We start from the raw sequence: 22,348 nt of genomic DNA, 5'->3' as shown, positions 1-22,348 counted from the left end.
CCTGACTGGGAAAAGAAGCTTATCTTCATCTTCATGTCCCCAAGTTCTAGAAAGATCAAAATGGAGATGGTCGTCTTCGACAGAAAGAGCATGAATTTCACTTCTTCGTTTAGCTGAAGCCATAGTTAGAAGGAAAACGGTCTTCCAGTTTAAGGAACTGTTAGGAAGCCTGAGGAAAGGGCTAATCAGGAACTGGTAAGCGATCAAAGAACGCAAGCCAAAACCATTAAGGGGTAAAGGAACAAGAAACAGAGCGTTGAAGTTCCATGGCTAGATCATGAAATAGGTAGGTCAGCATAGACTTGTGATGACTTACGAAAATCCAAGTTATGCGAAGCATAGTCTGTAGCTTTGATGAAGATAGGAGAAAGTTCCTTATCATCAAAAAGATAAACCTCTATGCGTCTAGCAGAGTGATTGAGGGGATCAATATGCCCTCGAATACACCAGTCAGAGAAAAGCTTACAGAAAGCATCGTAGACTGTTCTGGTGGACTTTCTCCTTGCAGAGGCAACGAGAGTTTAAGCCCTAACAGAAAAACATTCTTCTGTGGTGTCAAATAATGGCCAGACTTGTAGTGGAAACTATCTGGAACTTATGAAATCTAGCTTTAAGATAGGAAATATGACTTGTGAGTAAGTTTACTGGACAAATCGTACAGGACACCGAGAAAGAAGTTAAACCAGAATCTCCTGGGCCACCAAGGAGCGACCAGGAGGATCTAGCAAGAGCTCATCTTGATACTCCAAGATAGAGGAATAGAATGGGTGAGATATAGGCGTTAGAGTCCAGTTGGTCTCAAGCGGACGAAAGCGCGACAAAAGCCAACGCTGCTGGATCGTAAACTGGACTCACTTACACAGGAAGTCTGAGGTTGTCTCTGGTTGCAAACAGGTACCCCAGTGGATAACGGAATGTGAGAAACATCTAGTTGGTCACTTCCTGATGAAATATCCAATCTAACAGAAGGAACTGGTGTTTGCAAGACAAACTGTCCGACAGAGCGTTGAGACGACCTGGTATGTGTTTGAATGAGAGAGTGGGTGATCAAGTATACACACTTGTGCCTGGATGTAAACCACGACATATGTGTTGTCTGTTGATACCATCACACAGGAGTCGCGAGGATGTTTTGGAAACGAAAAACAGCTAGAAAGACTTCTAGCTTTTCGAGATTGTTGATGTGCAGGTGATACTCCTGAGGAGACCAAATACCTGAGATGATCAGGCTGAGTATTTCCAGGTATGCGCCCGGAAGGTTGCGGTGGAAGAAGCAGTACATCTGTCAAGAGAGTCTCCTAGTCTAGTCACCATTGACTGTGAGGAAATAAAGACGGAATGATGAGAATCTGTGTAAGCGGATTGCTCTGAGATAAATTCCAACAAATTTAGAGATAGTGCTGAAGATAACGTATTCTTTCGGAAAAGACGTCCCAGCAGAAAGACCGGAGACCGGACCGGTAAAAGATCGACCGGTGGCCGGAGCCTCATGGTCACGAATGGGTGGGGAAAGAAACTCACGGCAAGCCGAAATTTCCCCACTCCGACCAGACTTGAAAGTCTGCAGAATAGAACAGGTGTTGAACACTTAATTATAAGCCATCGATATGCGAAGTGCAGAAGAATGGCTGCAGCGGAGGTGTGTTGGTAGAAAGGGAAAACCCTAGAAGTGACCTTAGGGACGTCCGCCCTTGCCGGAAGAAGGCTTGAAAGTCTTCTGATCCGGCTTGGGTTTTCCCTTTATTTAAGAAACCTTTCCAATTGTTCTATTAATAAAAATTAAGTTTGCAAATAATCTGTATTTAAAACTTAATCTGGAAACTGTTTCCAGACGAATTCCGATAGGAAGACGACCTGTTATAGGAAGACGGCTTCTTAGAGGCCGGATGTGGAATAGAAGAAGGTGTTTTAGTGAAAAATGTAGTTCCTCTTAGTATTCTTGGCTGTCGGGGTTGCCGGGTGCTAAGAAGCTGGACGCTTAAGAGCACCTAGGCGCTGACCAGAGTTGTTTCTTGTTAGAGAAGCAAAGATCTGGTCTTCCCGGTCAGCCGTGATTGCTGCCTGTATCCTTTCTACAAAAAGGGAATCTGCTGTTAAAGGAGCAATTATGAGCGAGATCACTCTTGGTTCCAGCAAGAAAATTGATGCAGGGAAGTGAGGATGAGGTCCCTCCGGATCCTTAGTATCTCGGGCCTGACTCCGATAGCTCCCAAGCCATCTACAAGGCTGTGGCAGCATGCGATCAAGCTGGTAGTCAGACCTATGGATCGGTCCTCTCTCAGTAACCTTTTCTCAAACATGGAGTAAGTAAGGAACTGAGATAGAGGTAGAAGCAACTGGCATAGTAAGCAAACGCTTGTTATTTTCAGAATCTAAACCCGGCAGTTTGGAAATGTCCATACCGGTAGTCGGGCCGGGTACAGGGGACTTGTAGCTTTTACCGCCATATGCGGTTTAAGCTCAGTCAGGTTCTTATGGGCTTACCATGGCGATTGAGCAGGATAATTATTTGGGTTCCAGTGACTGGAAAACATACATTGTAGACGAGCCACAAGATGTTGACACGAGATATCGCCTTTCTTATCCTGCCGAGCTCACTTTGCGGACCAACTGTTCCGTAACGGTGACTGCAATGCCTGTAGCTGACAGGGAAGGGGCAGGTGAAAACAATTTATAGACCTGATTAATAGAGGCCAAATAGTTATGTTCGGTCTCAACGTTGGACTCTGAGCCCGCTGCAACCGTACCATCTGCAAGACTAGTGGTCTGTATGTAGCCGGCTGAGTCAGAAGTAGGAATACAGAAGCTCCTATTATTGAAAGGCACAAGTGTCCTGGAGACATCTGAATGCATGAAGTATTGGACTCGATGGAGTAGCAGCAGGGGGTTTACGACTAGGTAACCTAGAAAATACCCGTGGATCTAAGCAGACGATGACTCCTGCTAAGATGAATCATATGATGTTATTACCTGACCGGTGGCGTCACCGGGAAATACCGGGGTGACCGGACCGGTCAATGACCGGTGACCCGACCGGTCAATGACCGTTGACCGTACTGGTCATAATAAAACCCGGTGACTGGTGTCTGTGAAAGGTCCCTGCTTCCGGGAACCGGACAGGTCCCCGTTGATTGGACTCGACCGTGACAAGTGACCGGACCGGTCATAATATGACAGGTGAGATTAGCGGTTAAAGACCGAGGTATGGCGGGAGCCATATGGTCTGACATCGTCCGACGCATGGTCGAAACAACGTGGTTGATGTCACTGGGCAAAGACCGACGTATGTCAGGAGCCACGAGGTCGAAGTGGTCAAAGTATGGTGAGTGCCATAATAATGGTCTGATGTTGACCGACACATGGCTGAAGCCACTTGGTCATCGTCCTGCCCGGTGTCCGGACCTGTCAAAGACCAGTAAACGGATCGGTCATAATATGACCGGTGACGTCACCGGGTTTTACCCTAACCTTCGCCCAAACCGGACCCGTCAATGACCGGTGATCAGGGATTGGTGCCCGTTGAACGGATCAGTCAAAACATGACCGGTGACGTCACCATGTAAAGACCAAAGTATGGCGGAAGCCATATGATCTGACGTCGAGCGACGCATGGTCGAAGCTACGTGGTCGACGTCACTGGGCATAGACCGACGTATGGCGGGAGTCATATGGTACGATGTCGACCGACGCATGGTCGAAGCCACGTGATCGATGTCCTGCCAAGTGCCCGGACCGGTCAAAGACCGGTGAACGGACCGGTCATAAAAATACCAGTGACCGGCGACTGGACTGGTCAATGACCGGTGCCCGGTGAATGAACCGGTCATAATATGACCGGTGACGTCACCGGGTTAAGACCGAAGTATGGCGGAAGCAATATGGTCTGACGTCGACCGACGCATTGCCGAAGCCACGTGGTCGACGTCACTGAGCATAGACCAACTTATGACGGGAGCCATATGGTCTTCAGTCGACCGACGAATGGCCGAAGCCACTTGGTCGACGTCATGCTCATTGCCGTGCAAAGACCGCGAAGTATGGCGGGAGCCATATGGTCTGACGTGGACTGACGCATGTCCGAAGCCACATGGTCAACGTCTTGCACGGTGCCCGGTCGCGAAGGTCCACAGGAACAGGATCTTCTCCACGCTTGCGGCTCTAGAAGGTCCTTTGTTGCCCGCACCGGACCGGTCAAAGACCGGGGACCGGCGAAAGGACCGGTCATTAAATTACCGGTGACGTTACCGTGTAAAACTGAAGTATGGCGGGAGCCCTATGGTCTGACGTCGACCGACGCATTGCCGAACTCACGTGGTCAACGTCTTGCACGGTGCTTTTCTTGTTTTCTACGACCTTCGTACATGTAATACAAAGGTAAAAACATATTCAACAATTAACTGGTCATAGACCAGATAGTTATACGGCACATGAAATTAACCATTTGCACATAATGCAAATGATAAACATTCTCTAAGTTATTTACTTCTAACAGATAAAGTAATAGCTTAATTAACACAAAAACCGCGCTTGTAGCATAAATTAAACAAAAGTTTCATACAATAATCGAAAATAACACCGATAATAATGTGTTAGACAAATAATAAAACTTGTCTAAACAAATTCACGGCATTGATTAACATTTAAAAGTTTATTATGTAAACGATTAAGCCACGTGGACGCTTGAAAACACACTGCCCATCAGGCCTAAATTAAACCAAAGTTTAATACAATAATATAAAATAACACCGATAATTATTTGTTAGACAATACTAAAACTAGTCTAAACAAATACACGGCATTGATTGACATTTTCATAGTTTACTATGTAAAGGATTAAATCATGTGGCCGCTTGATAACACACTGCCCATAAAGCATAAATTAAACAAAAGTTTAATACGATACCTTTTGAAATAAATAAGATAATAAAATGCTAGACAAATACTATTACTTGTCTTAACAAAAAATCAACCAAAACACGGGAAAGAAACGGAAATAAACCCAATTATCAGAGACATTAAAAACGGCGTGTCTGTAACTCCCCGTATCCTGAAAAAAAGACTGAAGGTAGGGTGTCGCTTTTTGCTAGGTTGCATTACACTATGTTTCGCTCTAGACTAAACTACGGAACAGGAATTTTCCGGATAATATAACCAAACTACGGAAGCAGTAGCTATAGATAAATTGTTACGTATTTATGACATTTAAATAGAAATCATACAGAGTATCGGTGCCTCTACAAAAATGTAATTATCAATACTATTAAATAGATTTTGTTTCGTAACATTTTGTAAAACTTCGTCCGTTTTGTAACTGCCAAACACTAAATAACATCAGGTCTGCTTTTCGTTTCATAATGTATAACGTATGAATGTTATGTTTAAAGACAATTAAACCGAACATTTAGTAACGGATGATAACACACTTGAACAGTTATGTGTTCCATGCTTGCGCTCATCTTCGCAGCCAGACTTACAGTCACATGAACCATTACATACTTCTTTGGCATTCAAACATTGTCCATCACCGCATGTAAATTGATCTTCGAGGCATTTAGTGCCATCAGCATCTTATAAGTAAAAATCACATCAGTTTAAAAAAATCAACAAATGAAGACGGGGAAAACCGTATGGCGTGTTAAACAAATATAGAGCCGGATTTCGTAAAACGTTAATTGGAAGAACAATTGCATGTTTATGCTTGAATTGCATGAACTGCAGTACTCGTGCACTAACCTAAAGTAAAAAACATACTCCTTCTGCTAGATTCTCACCTTTGGGGGCCTAAGAGTGCAGAGTAATTCTGGATGTTTATATCCACTTAAGAGTGTTTGATTTTAAAATTGTCGAAAAACATGTTCGATATATTTATTATTTTGGGTTTCGTTTAACAAAGTAAGTCGGTATTTACCGTGTGCGATTGAGCGATTTTGTAAAATATGACAACCTCTTTTGCGAAACTTACATTTTACATATTTAAGAACCAACAACAAAGGGCAATAATTTCGTCCATTCATGCTAATATTGAACTTCAGCAATTATCATATAACGACAAACGGCTCGAAATCATTGACAAATCAAGCCTCTATCCCAGACAAAATATCTTTTTTCCCAAACATGTGTACAATTCATATTATATTTATCGCTGCTGAGGTCGGCTGGTCTTACACAATCTGTCTAAGATTTGCTATGTTTCGATAGAAGATAAAAGCTCTTTGTGGCCTGTCGAAGGTTCAATTACTTTAGTTATTATGTTGTTGTTTGGTCTAATAAGAATAGCGAGATTATGAAGATGTACGAGGGCGTTTTCATTGTGAACTGCATTCGCACACGAGTGGATAGCTCTTTTCGTGCTCAGAATAGTTTTAAAAGACCTTGGTCTGACTAATGTTGGTAAGTGTTGGTGAACTCGTTGCTTATCCTAAAATTCATACTCTGTGTATGCGTACACAACAAACAGACAACATAAGGCAGATCCTATTGCATTGTGTGAGGCAAGTTTATTTACATGTTTTTGTGCTTTAACACCCCAAACGACCAAACAAACTATTTTCAAACCATTGTTGGTTTTATTTTATGTAAATGTTTCTGAACAATACATTTTTGTATTTTGCAAATATTAACTACGCTTGAGTTATTCTTTCAACGTTCATACTTATAAAAAATATATTGCGACCAAGTTTCAAAAGACCGTGTGTAAAAAACTGACTTTAATTCGTGACTCAAATATATCACCTTATGCGCGCTAAAAATTTAAACAACCTTTAATCATATTTATATATGCAAATCCTTATATTACTGATAAAAAACTCTATGAACTTGTTTGAGAATATATAGTTCACATATAGGCTATGTGTCCAACTGCGTATTTAATTTATGTTGACTGTTTGGTTCAAGGCGACTGAAGCAGCTTAACATTACATGTTTGAACCTAGTCGAATAACTCCAATTTACTTTAGCAATAAATATCGATGCAAGTCTTAATTAACCGTGTAGACAATTTCTAAAACGTAACAGAAATTACATCACAACATGATAGGAAGTGCAATTCGAGTACAGAAATAACTGAAAACTGGTTAATTGAGAAAATATAGAAAACGCGAAATAGTGTCTATTTATATTTTCGTGTATATACATCAAACTCTATGTGCATGTAAGTGCATACAGTTTAAAGGAACAGTAACGTTCTGGTAAGTGAGCTGTGCTCATTTTTTACTAAGCCTATGACAACTTAGATATATATGTCCTTTCTTGAGATTTTGAAATATTTACGTGTACAACATTAAACGATAATGCATGACTCATACGTGAAAAAGTACAGTACGTGTTAAACACTGCAAAAGCTTTGGTGACGACCAGATGTATTTTGTTCATTAAAAACATTTCACTTTATGACTTATGAATATCTTTAAGATATATCAAACTGTCATCAAATTACAATAAAATAAAATTATTTAACATAACCTTAATTAATAGCAATATTATTTTTATTACCGCTGCCACAGACGACGCTAGCTGATTCATACGGCTTACAATCGTGAAGTTTCCATGCTCGGTGCGCACACTGCTCGATAGACATTTCAGTTCCAATACAGTTGACCTCATCCAACACATACTTTTCGTTCGCAGAACCAAACGTTGAACCCTTAACTGCATGTGCTGCAATCCTTGAATATTTTAAAACAGCTAAAGTCTTGAATTATCTACACGAACTTATTGATCTTATTGCATAAATAGTGTATTGTTATTTTGTATTCAAAGATTAAACACATATCAAAAAGTCGAACCACATTGGACAAAGAGTGATATTTAAATCTTTTTTCATCAACATGAATAAAGGAAGAAGTACGTATTATCAATTATTAATATTAAAAAAGAACTTTTGCCCTTCGATACCATGGCAGGTTAAGCATGCGGCACACAACAGCTGCATCTTTATCATCCCAACCGTCGTCACAAATGGTTCCCCATTCATCTTGGTAACTCACTTCAACGCGCCCAGAGTGTGCGTCACCACCAACCAGTCTAACGTTTACTTTATCGGTATGTCCTGAAATCAAATGAATGAAAATGGGCATTTGCTGCAAAACATTGATTTAACACAAAAGGGAACTGAAATGTAGGTGCATAGTTTATGCAAATAATGTGTTGAGTCACATGGTAACATTATGTATTCTTAAATTGTCTTGTGTGTAACATTATGGTCAGAACACAATATTAAATGACATGTAAAGCTAACACGCAAATTACCTTAAAATTCGAAAACATCATATGCTTTGGAATGTTTACGAACTGCATGTCTCGTGTATGTTAAATTTTCGAGAAGGCATTTTCTTTCTTGTTGATTGTACGCAAAAGCTAAACACTCGTAGATTTGTTTCTCTGTACATTTTTTGGCACACTGAAATGATTCGTAGATTCATATACGCACGAGTTCTATTTCATTTTGAGTTATGATTGTGCATATTTTGTCTGCGTTAGTCTGTGTTACGGAATCCGCAGTATGATATCGTTTAGTTTTTTTCTAACGAAATGGTTTCTCAAGACAAATTGAAATGAACACATGCGGTCAACATTATCAAAAGTAATCGATTCGCACTTAAAAATTAATATATTAACATTGAGTACATTTAAAATATTTTCGTGATGAAATGATCTATATCATATAAATATTATAAGGATATGATACAGAATTAAGATTTAATATAATCTAACTGGTTTGAAATATATAAAGTAAGATTACATATTTATTTAATACATTTGTATGGTTTATTGTATCATTTCTTTCACAAAAACTGAAGTTATGCTAACCAGAGATGTTTATGAAATTATTTCAATGTTTAAGATGAGACGTATCCAAAACTGACAAAAGATGTATCCCATGTGATAAGAAGACGACATGTCGCGAGCGTATTTCGTTCATATTTCAGTTTTAATTAATGGAAACCAATTACAACACGCATTACATACGAACATTCAGCTTTACAATTATAGTCAGTTTCGGAGTTCAAACAACCGTATAATGTTAATTTCGTTTATCACACATCATTTAACAAAAAGAAATTCCACTTTATTTTCTAAACGATACTCAGCAAAATTTGGCGTGCACTGAAAGAAAGACAAGGGGACACGTTACGATTATTTCTTATAGCTCAACGTAAATTTAATCTGATATAAGGTTTAGAACAATGGTAAAATAAATCCCACAGAAGTCCTCTAATAGCTTTCAAAGGTATAACTCTGAATAGCATAGGTCACTTAACCACACAATCGTGTTGACGGTATATTTTATAGTTTGTGATGTTGCTTTATTTGCGTAAACTTTATTTGTCAATATGCTTTGTTCATTTACAAACAAAAATTGCTGGAAAACAAAGAAATAACAGTACACGGGTATATTGTATAGTTAATAAAATTAGAAAATGTATCAATTATTGGTCGTGAAACTAAACACAAACACACAATATGTATGATTAAATCCGATTTAATTTTCTCACATAATTTTTTATGTATTAAACAACTCAAACAATAGCATTGCTTTACTAACTTGTTCATTTGATATACCAACGAATTCCTCTGCGATGTTGTTCGTGTGAATGGTTGTTCAAATGTCAAACGAGGGCTCGTTATCGTTAAGGGAAAGGTAAGTGAACCACCAAAAGTGGTAAAACACTTATACTGGCATGGCCATTGACGCAAATTTTGTATGGTTTAATCGAGATAATATAATATATTTTCGAGAATACATTAACGCATCTGCCATCCTCACATGTCAGTTTATAAACAGCACACTTGTAAGTAATTTTTTTGGTAGTGCTTTTTCACTTATGACGAAATAAAATGTATTATACTATAAATGATCGACTAACCACATCCGCTTTCATCTTCATTTCCGGGACAGTCTTGAACGTGGTCACAAATACTATCGGAGGAATAACATCTGGAAACGATGAACATTTATAATCAATTAACTGCTAGACAAGATTCACCAGAACAACAACAGAACCAGACCAATTTAAAAACAATTCAGAGTCTTCCAATAAGTTTGAATCTTGGATATGTCCTCAGCGGTTTGTTCTCGATTAGTCATTGCTTTATCATGGTAAATAAATCAAAGTTAGTTTCAAAAGAAAAGCACTATTAGAACAGTATACAATATCGTAGTAGAATACAATTTATTTCAGCGCAAACATATACTTATATATACAAATATGCAGATAAAGAAAGGAAGAAGAGAAGTAAAAAGTAAGAAAAACTTAATTTGCATAACAAAAACATGGTTCATTATGTCATTTTTCTTGTAAGTATAGCCAAACAGCTTTGTTTATTTTTAAAATGCAAAATCCCAAATGCGGAAAATATCTCCAATACTCTTTTAAGGACTTTCTCAGAAAATGTGTTCATCAGTTTCTTCTTTATATTGCCATAAAGTACAAACATAAAGTAAGTACATAAAGTCAACAGGTATGTAATCTGATCCAATTATTATGTGTATTATTCTGTATTGAAACCACTTTAGTTAAACATGTTTGCTTATAGGTAGTGAGATTATATAAATATATTTCAATTAGTTTTCATTTATTTCGTAATAAATATTATTTGACTACTTTTATTTTATAGAATAATATTGTTTGGGATATAAATCACATCATGATTCTTTTAACAAATGCTTAATGTTTATTATTGACCTGAAAGCAGCTGGTACGAAATGATATTTCTCGAGTGCATATTGTTTGTATCTTTCAAGAATGTTTAATTGATTACATATTGCCAAATAAGCATTTGTATTACATGTATATTTAAGAACATTTATTCTGAAAAATTACCTTTCATTTATTTCATTGAATTTTAATTATAATTGTTATTATCATACAAATCACTTAAGGAATACCCTTTTAAAACAAGCTCTTAAAATATAATAAACTTTTGATCTATAGTACACATATGACCTCATCACCACCTATGTATTCGTTTACGATTGTTAATTATATATCACTAGCTTGGTTTTTTACCTTGAAATCGAATCAATCCAAGACCGTACAGATGTAACTCTTGCAAACACACTTGGATGTTCTGTGCTACCACACCCTACTGTAAAGGATGGTGCACCCATTACGTAGTAACGACCCGCAATGTTGCAAACTAATGGCCCACCGGAATCCCCATGGCATGGATGGACACCTCGCTTGTAATCAGCAGCGCATACCATGTTCGATGTTATGTTTACAATGTCACTGTATTTATTTTTGCAATCGGCATCATCAATCAGGTTTATTTCCGCTCCTAAGAGCACGTTGGATGTACCTGTTAAATAGATTATTTCAGTGAGGATAAAAGTTCTTTAACTAAGTGTCACGTTTCCAAATAAGCCTTTATCTAATTTCACACCCCTTCGCATATGAGAGTAAACGTATTTCGAAACTTTACGCAATTGTTTTGTTTTCTGTAATATACAAACGCAGAAATAACATTATATACAAACATACTTCCATCAAAGGCTATATTTCCCCAACCAGAGATGTGACACCTGAGTCCAAGATCGTATCTCGTACTTTCATCCGGCAGACAGGCTGATTGTATGTCCTCGTTAAAATTGAGGATTTGTTCCTTTTCCAGCACCAATAGTGCGAAGTAAAATCATGCGTGGCTGCTAAAATGTAGTGATTTGTGTATATATATAGGATCTGGCACGAGTTGTCATATCATACCATATTTTATTAAACGAGTTCAGGAATTTTCTGGACAATGGGTGTCAGATCTTTTTTATCACATCCTTTTAAATGAGCAAATTAATAAATATTTACGCAAACATAATGATATATCCCGAATGTTGTTTACATTTCGTGACGTCATTTGACGTTGCAATATCATTTCAGCAAAATAACAAAATGCGATTGGTCAATGAACGAAAATGAAGCCAATTAAAACGCTTAAAAAGTATATCACATATGTGTAAGATAAAAATATATGTAATGGTTATATTACATGGGAAACAGGGTATGGCATGTTATAAAAGTGAATACAGAATACAGAATTTTCATTGATTGTAATAAGAAATGGTAACATTCAAGGAGAGATGTGCACCGATCTTTTTATTCTTACCACTAAAATATAGCCTACTCATCTAAAGCATTAAATGTATAAAGGGATTTGTTTGAAGATCTACAGATTAGCAATTAAAAAATGGCAAAGATGGACATAGATCGCTCACCCCTTTAATGTTTTTGCGAGTAGAACTGTGTTTAAGTTGCTTATACAGTCTACATTGACCATGTGAACCAAGCGATCGTAGATGACCATTATCCGATATAACAAACCAAAAAGTACACCTCTGGGTCTGGCCCTTTCAGAGGAAACAATCTTCATATGAAATATTGTTTCAATAAGAGCGGTAACTCTCAGAGTAAATATTTGCCAGAAAATACTATAGTTATGAAAAAGCAAAATAAGAAAAAAAACACGTAAAATTAAACTGCAGCTGCGCCAGTTGGTGAAAACTCTTATTATACCATACTTTTTATTTGTACCATAAATTAAATTGGAATACAGTAAGACAAACCCAAACAAACAGAGACACATCAAGTGAAACCACAGCTGCTCTAGCAAGAAAAAAAAGCCTTTAATATAATGCAGTCGTTTATTCATCTGCCAAAACGTAAGCCATACAACAAATACTCTAGACACGACACGAGCGTGCATAACAAACACACAAACATGAAAAAAACATGGTCACCGCCTGGAACGGTCGATAAAATATTAAGAGAGCATTACTATGCAAGTTCAAAAAGCATGTAAAGAGAACGCATTTTGATTCAATGTTAGTTAAAACAAAACATCTGTGTTTGAGAAGGCGACGAAAAAAACTACGTCGATTCAACACTCATATTCTGATTATGTAAACACACTTCTGCTTAACGGGATTCTGCGAGATAAGCTATTGGAGGCAAACCTCAGGAGCGGTGAGGTTGGGAGCTATTCAAACAAATATCTACTGAAAAAAAGGTTATGTTTGTTTAATATCGAGAAATCTAAGCTCGCGTACATTTATTTCAGTTTGTCAATAGTTAGTTTATGGGATATTGTGTAAGAGATCAGTTTTTTTGTTTATGAGATACATAGATAACTTTCTGTATATATTTTATTGCCCAAAGCATATACTAAAACACAGTATATTTCATATACGACACAACAGTTTATAAGTGTTCGCATCGCGTAAGATACATGCATGGTTACCTTTGTAGTTGCATACCAACCAACATATAGGCCTACTTTTACAGTAAATACTCTTCGAACACAATGAGCCAACATATCAATACAAAGATTTCAGTAAAATATTTTATTAACTTTAATTACACAATACAATTAAATTTTCTAAACTTCAATAGCCCCGTCGCCATCCACTTATACCAAGTAATGAAGCTTGGAATACATGCGGGAAAATGTCAAAGCATTGGATATTGGAAAAGGTTAAAATTTGGATATAACACCCTAGCCTTAAAATTGACATTCTTGAAAAACATATTGAACACAAAAACGTTTCAATACTTACAATTATAGCTGGAATGCAATACAATTTGATTCGGTCGAAGTTCAAACACCTGTTTATTGTTTTCCGCTATATTTAAGTCGTGAACTCCGGCGCTTACCTTAACGGCTAAAAGAGCGCCTTTCGTAGGCGTTTGTCTGAAATCAAAGAAGGGTATGCTATTAATCAAAAGTTTTAGTACGTGGACATGATTATTGAAAACTTGAAAAATGATCGTATGTCCTATTGCCGGTAAGTCATATGCATACTCTATTAAACGTCAAACTCATATCACATTACAAATATACTGATTACTAAATAAATAAAATAAAGTAACATTATTTTATTCCTAGGCAGTTCTGATTACCATCAATTAAATTAAAACAAAATAATAAATAAGATGTTATACTTTAAAAATTAAAATAGAAAAATAAGGCTTTCAATTTATTCCCGCTTTTATAAGGACCGTTCCAACTGACACCTGACAATAAAGATTAAAAGGTATGTACTCCCAAACGTGCTAATTTACAGGTCATATTTCGTTGTTTTTGCACAGGAAATTACTGGCGCAAAGAGGTTATCATCTTTTTATAGTATGAGGAATGCGTTCAAAATATCATTTCACATGAGGTGAACCGACTCTACGACGATATTGAAAAAGACAAAAAAAGTGCAAAGTTTTCCAAATATTAATTTGGCCAAAATGACGTAAAACGAATTTTAGTATATGAAAACATATGAAAGGTATATAAATATTTGATTTTCTTATTAGGTATCTATAAACGATCGAACCGGCGTCTCACGGAGTTTTATTTTAAAGTTACAGAAAAAAATTGTTGCAAAGAGATCATCCGTGGTAAAAAACTAAATCGAGTTGCATAAGTATAGCTATAGTTATGCGTAAAAATGATACTATAAGCGGTCATCGTTTCGCAAAGGGCTTTTGGCCATATTACTTTATTTCATTATATATTACGCTACGAATATTTAGTTTGAGAAGATTACATAAAGTATGCATTATCATTATCATTATCTTGAAAATAACCATACTCAAAGCAATGTGCAGCGCTTAGAATCCAACGCTTGCCGATGATGGTACCTCCACAGAACGTTTCTTTCTTCTCGCTTAGTATTTGCACATATATTTGCCACGGATATTGCCCTATATTTTGAGGTTTTCCTCCAACTATTCTTGTGTGTTGATGAGCCAGTGTAGCAGTGAGTATGTTCTGTTCATTAAAACGTGGACGCAGACCTAAATATACCCATTCATTGTTCGTCAATATACTATTATTATTATTGTTACTATTCTTGCTACTATTATACATGTTTATCTCACCTCCTACAAAAATGACCAAATCCGATTTGCTTAAAGCCGTAACGTTCCCATGGAGTATTTTCCATACACCCCGAGCAATTTCCATACTACCCGAGTAATCGAGTAGTCGGTTGAGATATAATCGTTACACCGTTAGTAGCTGACGGTACACCGTTAGTAGCTGACGGTGTATGGGATATACAACCTCAGTGATTTATTACCATACTCGAGCTTCGCCCTCGTATGGTATGAAATTTCTGTGGATGTATATCCCATACAACGTCAGCTACTAACGGTGTAACTAATAATATGCCTACCAGCAGTTTTAGTTTATACATATTTATTTAGCTTAAACTTGTATATTTTAGCTCGATTGCATCTAAAGTCGACGGCTTATTTAATCGCTCTCGAGATGATTTCCTTTTACTAGAACCAGTGTCTTTGAGGGGAGAAATAAAGAACGCTAGGCGGACACCATATCATCTTCGCAATGGCAAAATGTAAACAGTTTTGTTTTATTTTGTTCATGCTTGGTCACTACTTACCACACATAATTACTCATGAAACTCCTGCATCCTCGTGGTGCCCACAGTTATGAATACCAACACCGGAATGAGGGCATGAAATGATAGATGTTTCGCTACCGTCACATTGAACGTCATCGAAAAGGATACTCGTTCTGCCTGGACCGAAGGGAGCTTCGATTAGAGCTTTTCCACCACTGCAAAAAAGATTCTTGTGATGTGGTTCACATTTATAAGTGAGGGAGTATATCTGTTTTTAATAGGTCCATCACTGGGTAGATCGATGAACTGATGTTCTAAAATGTATATTAATAATATACTACTTGAACGTGCATTGAGATGTATATTATATTTACCCGTATCCAAGCATTCTGCAAATGACTGATGCATAGTTGTCGTCCCACGAATCATCGCATATTGTCCCGCGACGGTTCCCGATAATTATTTCAACACGTCCAGAATGGGTATTTGGTCCATCAACCAACTCCACCCTCAAGGTTTGGTCTTCTGTATACACATGTCAACATTATGACGTATATTAAAACAAGTATTGAGGATATAGGTGCATAGATAAAGTGCGTCTTCTATCAAACCAGAATTCACTGACAAACCAGCCATGTGTCATGTATAACTTATATTACCTGTTTTGTTTGCCATGAATGTACCGATATGGTGTCTCTAAGATACATACCCAGCGTGTCTTTTTGGTTTCTGTCGCCATAAAAGCCAATTTTTGTTGATACTCACTAGCATGACTAAATATACATAGCTCAAATGAATGCTCAAGTCTCAAATATTGCTACAAACCAATTTAAGCCTATACCCTAATCATTCACCTTTCATAGTAGTCACAAGTATAGTGAGGATGCTAAAACGGTTTACGACGACAATTTTTGAGAATTTTTGCCCAAACACATGTTATCATAGTCGTTCCTGCAATTATAGTACAGTTAAATACTGTAATCTTTCGCGTCCGATAATCTTGCTCACTCTGCAGTTTGCGAATTTCTCAGACGATGAATGGTTTTCTCTAGTGATGGAAGATGGAATTTCACAATTTTAAGAATAAACGTTTTTAAAAGACACGTTTTCCATGCACAATAAAATTCAATTATTACATTTTATTACGTTGCGTCATCCCTATATATGGTACATGTATCGTAAACACTGACCTATTTACGATAAATTCGAAATGAATCACAAATTCCCTGCAGTCTTTAGTGTTTTCATACTTTAAATTAAGAATTCATAAATCCAACATGTATTTCAGCATTCCATTGCACAATATCCGATCAGTTATGGTATTTTTGGCCATTGAAAATATATGACATCAGACGTCATTGTCATCATTTCCCGCCATTCTGTTAAATCACATTTGGTATGATCTCCGCATGCGCAATGGCCTAGATTTGATATTTTCTGTAAACCATGGAAGCATGATCGGGGTAAAATTAAACCTGTTATGCATAAACGCTAGAAATCAATCATTTTATATGTTTATGTCCCCCACCCACTATAGTGGGGAACATATTGTTTTTGCCCTGTCTGTCTGTTGGTCTGTTGGTCTGTTTGCTCCAACGTTAACATTTGCAATATCTTTTTCAATATTCAAGATAGCAACTTGATATTTGGTATGCATGAGTATCTCATGGAGCTGCACATTTTGAGTGGTGAAAGGTCAAGGTCATCCTTCAAAGTCAGAGGTCAAATATATGTGGCCAAAATCGCTCATTTTATGAATACTTTTGCAATATCAAAGATAGCAACTTGATATTTGTCATGCATGTGTATCTCATGGAGCCGCACATTATGAGTGTTGAAAGGTCAAGGTCATCCTTCAAGGTCAAAGGTAAAAAAAAACAAAGCGGCGCAGAAGGGGACATAGTGTTTCTGACAAACACATGCCGCACATTTTGATAGGTGAAAGCTCAAGGTCAAGGTCATCCTTTAAGGTCAAAGGTCAAAAAATAAAAAAATTCAAATCGACGCAGAATGGGACATAGTGTTTCTGACAAACACATTTCTTGTTATTGTTTCTTTTGCTATAGTCAACAGAATGCCACCACCATCATCAAATAAACCGAAGTACAGCTATTAAGCCTCATTGTATTTGAATGGTTGTACAAACTGATTTTTTAATTAATTTTCTGGAATGTTTTTGTCCGTAATTGGACTCCATATGTCTACAATTTTGCCTAAATGAGGTCATTACACCAAGTGCGCAAGATTACCGGAGACTGCGATAGTATGAAAATGAGGTGAGTCGTGTTTGTTTTGAAATCAAATCGGACAGTTCTTCACTGAATTAATAAGATCTTTTTTTCTTAATAAGCACATGAACTTCTTATTTTCATAATACATTTAGATATCATGTTGTCAACTAATAAAAAAAACATGTTTTTAAACCAATTGACCCTTAACTGCGCAAGATTACCGGACAGCATCGTACATGAAATCAAAACTCAATTCATTACACGGTATATTGCATTGTTTTCTAACCCCCTTACCTGTAACTGCTTTAGGAACTGTTGGCACATCGTTCATACACATGACGCCTACGTCGTTGGTATGGTCGCAGTTTGACACTCCAAGACCACCATGCTGACAGCTCGACAACGCTGTTTCATCTCCTGTACAGTCGACGTCATACAACCAGATTGGTCCGGTGCCATGGCCATAGTGGCCCCGAGGCATGGAATGCCCAAATCTGACCAAAACAACAATACGAACGGGCATCGTTGATATTGATATATTCAAAGAAGTAAAGATGAGCTGAAGACATTAAACAAAGACATTAAGACGACATTAAGCTGCAATCGTAATCACTTATATCGAGTTACAAAACATTGATGATGACGCCTTAGTATGAAATCGAAAGTATTCTTTGTGTCGCATGAACGAATCTGAACTAAAACTAAATATTGATTTACATCGTTCATCAAATCAGTTATGTCGTCAGTTTTCAGAAAGAAAGTACGGTTAATATTCAAATGCATTAGTTTTCTCTTTCCGGGATATTGTTTTAGTATGTTGATGCTGCATTAGCAAATATGAGTGCATATGAAGTGAAAACACCAAAAATAAACAACGGTTGTGATAGACACCTATAACAAAAGACAAAAAATGACTAACTGAGTAGAACATATCCTAAATGTGAAGTGATAATACCTTCGCAAGGTTGACATGCCAAGATATTTGCGATAAGAAAAAACACTGTCATGAACCTGAATCCAAGTGACTTGCACACGACCGTGGCATCATTGTTATCCCATGAGCGATCGCAGACCGTTCCACTGAGACTATTAATGGTGAGCTCTACCCTGCCAAAATAGTGTGTTCCATTCAAGAGTCGGATGCGCCAAACTGAAGCCAAGTAAAATATATAAAAAATCGCATTAGAAACCGTAGCAATTATAGAAGATAAACTATAAATTAAGCATATTCAAATCGCATACACATAATAATTCATGTCAGTTTATAAAAGTATAAAAAAAATAAGTCATTCATGAAAACCATTAACCATTACCTGTACACCGATTTTGTTTAAAGGAGATAACACATATCTTATGCCAAATGTACATCTGCTAAGACCAAATCATTGCCTACAGACACTTAGAACATAGAATAAGCATGCAAATTCCTTGATTACGTACAAGTGCAGCTGTGCTCATCGTCGCAAAGTCCGCAATTGCAGTAATTATCACAAACGGAACTGGCAACAACGCATTGTCCATCACTACATGTGAACTCTTCTAAGCGGCAAGCTACAAACAAAACGTTTTTCGTATTGTGTAAATCGACTTGCTTTACAAAATCAATGTTAAATATCAAATAGGGCTTGCCCTCACAAATTATATTTTAGAAAAATTGTTTATCATTTCAACGTAGTTTAAGTTACTTTGATTAGATTTATATGTGCGCGTTTTTAGATAACGAACATATTTATAGACTTCCAGATTTAAAACGTATATGACAGGGGTAGATGATTTGCAACATAACCCTTGGTAATAGCAGTACGAGTCTCCGGTCTGCAGTTCGAACGTGAACAGTAGCGCCAGCGGCGTGGTTTGTCCATTACGTAGCACCACGGTCGAACGGCACTGACAGGATTACGACAATAAGGACCATCTTCAAGTCCCTTGAAAACATTACTAAGTGTGTAATCGTCTTGCCTTTCGAACAATAATAATCATAATCTTCATCAGTAGCATTTATAAATTAAACTATGCAGCCATCACAACATTTAATTCATAATCAGATATAATCATTCAAAGTTAATGCAAATTTAAATCACTGCATTTTTTCTTTTTTATAATATGAAGTGTTTGTTGTTTTGTTGTTTTTTTAAACGTGTCCATATATAATCAAAAAAAAAAGAAAAAGATTTTAAACATCGAAATTCCAATGTTATCTTATATTAATTTATCATATTTCAATTTAATATTATTTATGTATTACCTTGTTCGGGTATGAACTAATAAAGCCGTCAATATCTGCACAGTCTATGCACGGCTGTCCGTTCTCAGCGTATGCCATTAACCCGCGGTATTTAGTTCCATCGCCGTCATAACAATCTATGAATAATTTATACATTTATTCATTTACACCAAACACATGTTATTGTACAGCTTTATATTATGATCAAATTTGTGTTGCAATAGTTAACACTTTATTCAATGAATAAAGTTATGTTGCAATAGTTTACACTTGACTGTGATCGGATGTTTGCAAACAGCTTGAACAGAATAGCTACATTATGACTAAAAATATGTATTAAATGCAACACTAATAAGAATAGTGTTCACTATTATTATTTGACAATTTACTGTACATTTAACAGTTGAGTTGCAAATGTTAATTAAACAAAACTCAAATGATTATATATTAATGAGCGTAAATACATACATCTACTTATAATCGTGTGTGAATATCATGATATCGGATAAAACTTAATTTTTTATTTCATTTAGCGTTATTTAAGCATAAACTGATACAAAGATAAATATGAATGAAATTTGTTATCTAGCGTACATTATATACGTGTCTTTTTGCCAACCAAATCGTTTGTCAAAAAAAAACATGTGTGACATAAACTGTTATTTTCAAAAATTAATTGTTGTTGCAAAAAGAACATACATGCATAGACAATTAATAATACAACTGTAAATGTTATAAAATAATTATAATTACCTTCACGCATTATTCCGCCCGATAATTGGTGGAATCTATCGTTGCTAGTGGCGTTGTGTAGAAAATACAAATTATACTGAATTTTCAACAAAATCGAACATGACAAACACATATCATGTATTGGTACCTTTATTTATTGCACGTGACCAGCTATATTTTTAGACTAAACAGTGCAAAAACATTAAAAACACTACCTTGAGGAAAAACAATACAGACACTATAAACACGAGACTATGATCATGAAGCATCGACATAAAGAATTTCATATGCAAGATATTTTAATTTGACTTGCAAGTAATTACTGCGAATATGTTTTTTGAGGTCTGCTTAAACAAAGACGTTATAGGAATGATAAAACCAATGACTTGTTCACATATTTTGCATTTTTTGACAATGGAAGTTATTGAATAATGCAATTAGGAACAGATATAATGAATTGTAATAACCGGAACCTCTAGAAGCAAAATCTATCACAGTAATACTATTCTACCGAGGCCTGGACAATAGTAGGTGAGAATAAAAGCTACATGTACGTCGGTAATACACTTTTAGGCGTAATCAACGATATACGCGACGGGATGGTCACAGGTTCGATCCCCACCATAGGAGTGTTATTAACATCTCCCTCAAAAGCACCAAGCACTGGCTCTAGGCCCAGGAAACGGACTCGATAGCGTTTAAATAAACATAGGCTTTTGATGCAATCGAGACTGACGATATTAGCGTTACAATCGTTTCGTTACTTTTCCGATGTCAATTTCTGATTATCACTAAACCAGCATACATATTTATTTATGCTTTTTTCATTAGGAAGTGTAATTAATCTTGTATAAATAGAATGCCTTATTTTTTTAATCAATATCAATTATTCGAAGATCTTTGTTCAAACTGTGACATATCACTTTCAAATGAATTCGTGGTAAATGTAATACTAACCTGGTTCTGTATCCGTTGCCTCGTGCATATTGTTCATAGCTGTTGCCTTTCCACGATAATTGAAATGCCTTAAAGTGAGAATTTCTTGTCATTTCTTTTAATTTAAAACATAGTCCATAATGAACAAATATTTCTACATCCATAATTTCATTATATATTGTTGTTTCTATATCTAGAATTACATAAAAAAAATTTATACCCAGAATTTTGTTGCATATTGTTTCTATATTTTATGGCAAATTGAGAAAGAAGAACATAAACATAATCAGATACCTATATTATCAAAGAACCATGACCGAATTAGAAATAAAACTTAAAACTTAATAAGAATTTTGGAAATCTTAAATCGAAAGCATATATCGTATTGTATTTGCTTTATTTTTAGCATAAACTGTAATGTACAAAAACTAAAAAACTAATTTACCTTAATTCTAAATGAAAACGTCAAACACACCAATAAAAGGATCGATCTCCTTAACGCCTTCATGTTCACTATGCAACAAGAAATGTATGCGCATTAAGCAGCATCCTGCACCACTTGTTATGTGTTTTTAAGGATCCGTATTCTGCATCTGTGCAACATCCTGTTCAACTTAAAAGCTAGGTCTTTATACTTGTTTTCAGTTGAAACGCGCTTATCTTGAGACTAACTACGAGCCTGTTAAGTAAAAGCCTACATGCACATGCATACACATAACGTCCTTCTTTGGACACTTATGTTTCTATTCGTTTTGTAGTATTTTGAGAGTGTGCTTTCCGGGCTCATATTAAATCGTAAATCGACAAGAAGCGTGCATTTCAATGTACGTTTCTGTTCGCATTATTCAGCATATTTTATCATTGACATGGATATTTAAA

The 22,348-nt window shown here is 36.4% G+C and overlaps 1 protein-coding gene across 1 annotated transcript in view; it reads right to left on the bottom strand.

Annotated features, from left to right (window-relative positions):
• LOC127872248 (neurotrypsin-like) overlaps window positions 1-22,072 on the bottom strand; it is a 29,637-nt gene extending 7,565 nt beyond the window's left edge. Inside the window, exons 1-14 of the mRNA XM_052415579.1 lie at window positions 21,915-22,072; window positions 21,491-21,558; window positions 20,555-20,598; window positions 19,823-19,938; window positions 19,364-19,502; window positions 19,018-19,128; window positions 18,589-18,727; window positions 17,872-18,071; window positions 15,721-15,871; window positions 15,402-15,561; window positions 11,484-11,604; window positions 7,894-8,047; window positions 7,492-7,664; window positions 5,424-5,567 (exon numbers count right to left, since the gene is read on the bottom strand). Of these exons, the coding sequence (XP_052271539.1) occupies window positions 5,424-5,567; window positions 7,492-7,664; window positions 7,894-8,047; window positions 11,484-11,604; window positions 15,402-15,561; window positions 15,721-15,871; window positions 17,872-18,071; window positions 18,589-18,727; window positions 19,018-19,128; window positions 19,364-19,502; window positions 19,823-19,938; window positions 20,555-20,598; window positions 21,491-21,558; window positions 21,915-21,977 (1,783 nt within the window). The 5' untranslated portion in view covers window positions 21,978-22,072. The remainder of the gene's footprint in view (window positions 1-5,423; window positions 5,568-7,491; window positions 7,665-7,893; window positions 8,048-11,483; window positions 11,605-15,401; window positions 15,562-15,720; window positions 15,872-17,871; window positions 18,072-18,588; window positions 18,728-19,017; window positions 19,129-19,363; window positions 19,503-19,822; window positions 19,939-20,554; window positions 20,599-21,490; window positions 21,559-21,914) is intronic.
• Between the last annotated feature and the right edge of the window lie 276 nt (window positions 22,073-22,348).

Source organism: Dreissena polymorpha, chromosome 3, assembly GCF_020536995.1.
Source record: "Dreissena polymorpha isolate Duluth1 chromosome 3, UMN_Dpol_1.0, whole genome shotgun sequence".
Lineage (NCBI taxonomy): Eukaryota > Metazoa > Mollusca > Bivalvia > Myida > Dreissenidae > Dreissena > Dreissena polymorpha.
Note: the sequence above shows the minus strand (reverse complement) of the source record. Positions and strands in the feature narration are given on the sequence as shown.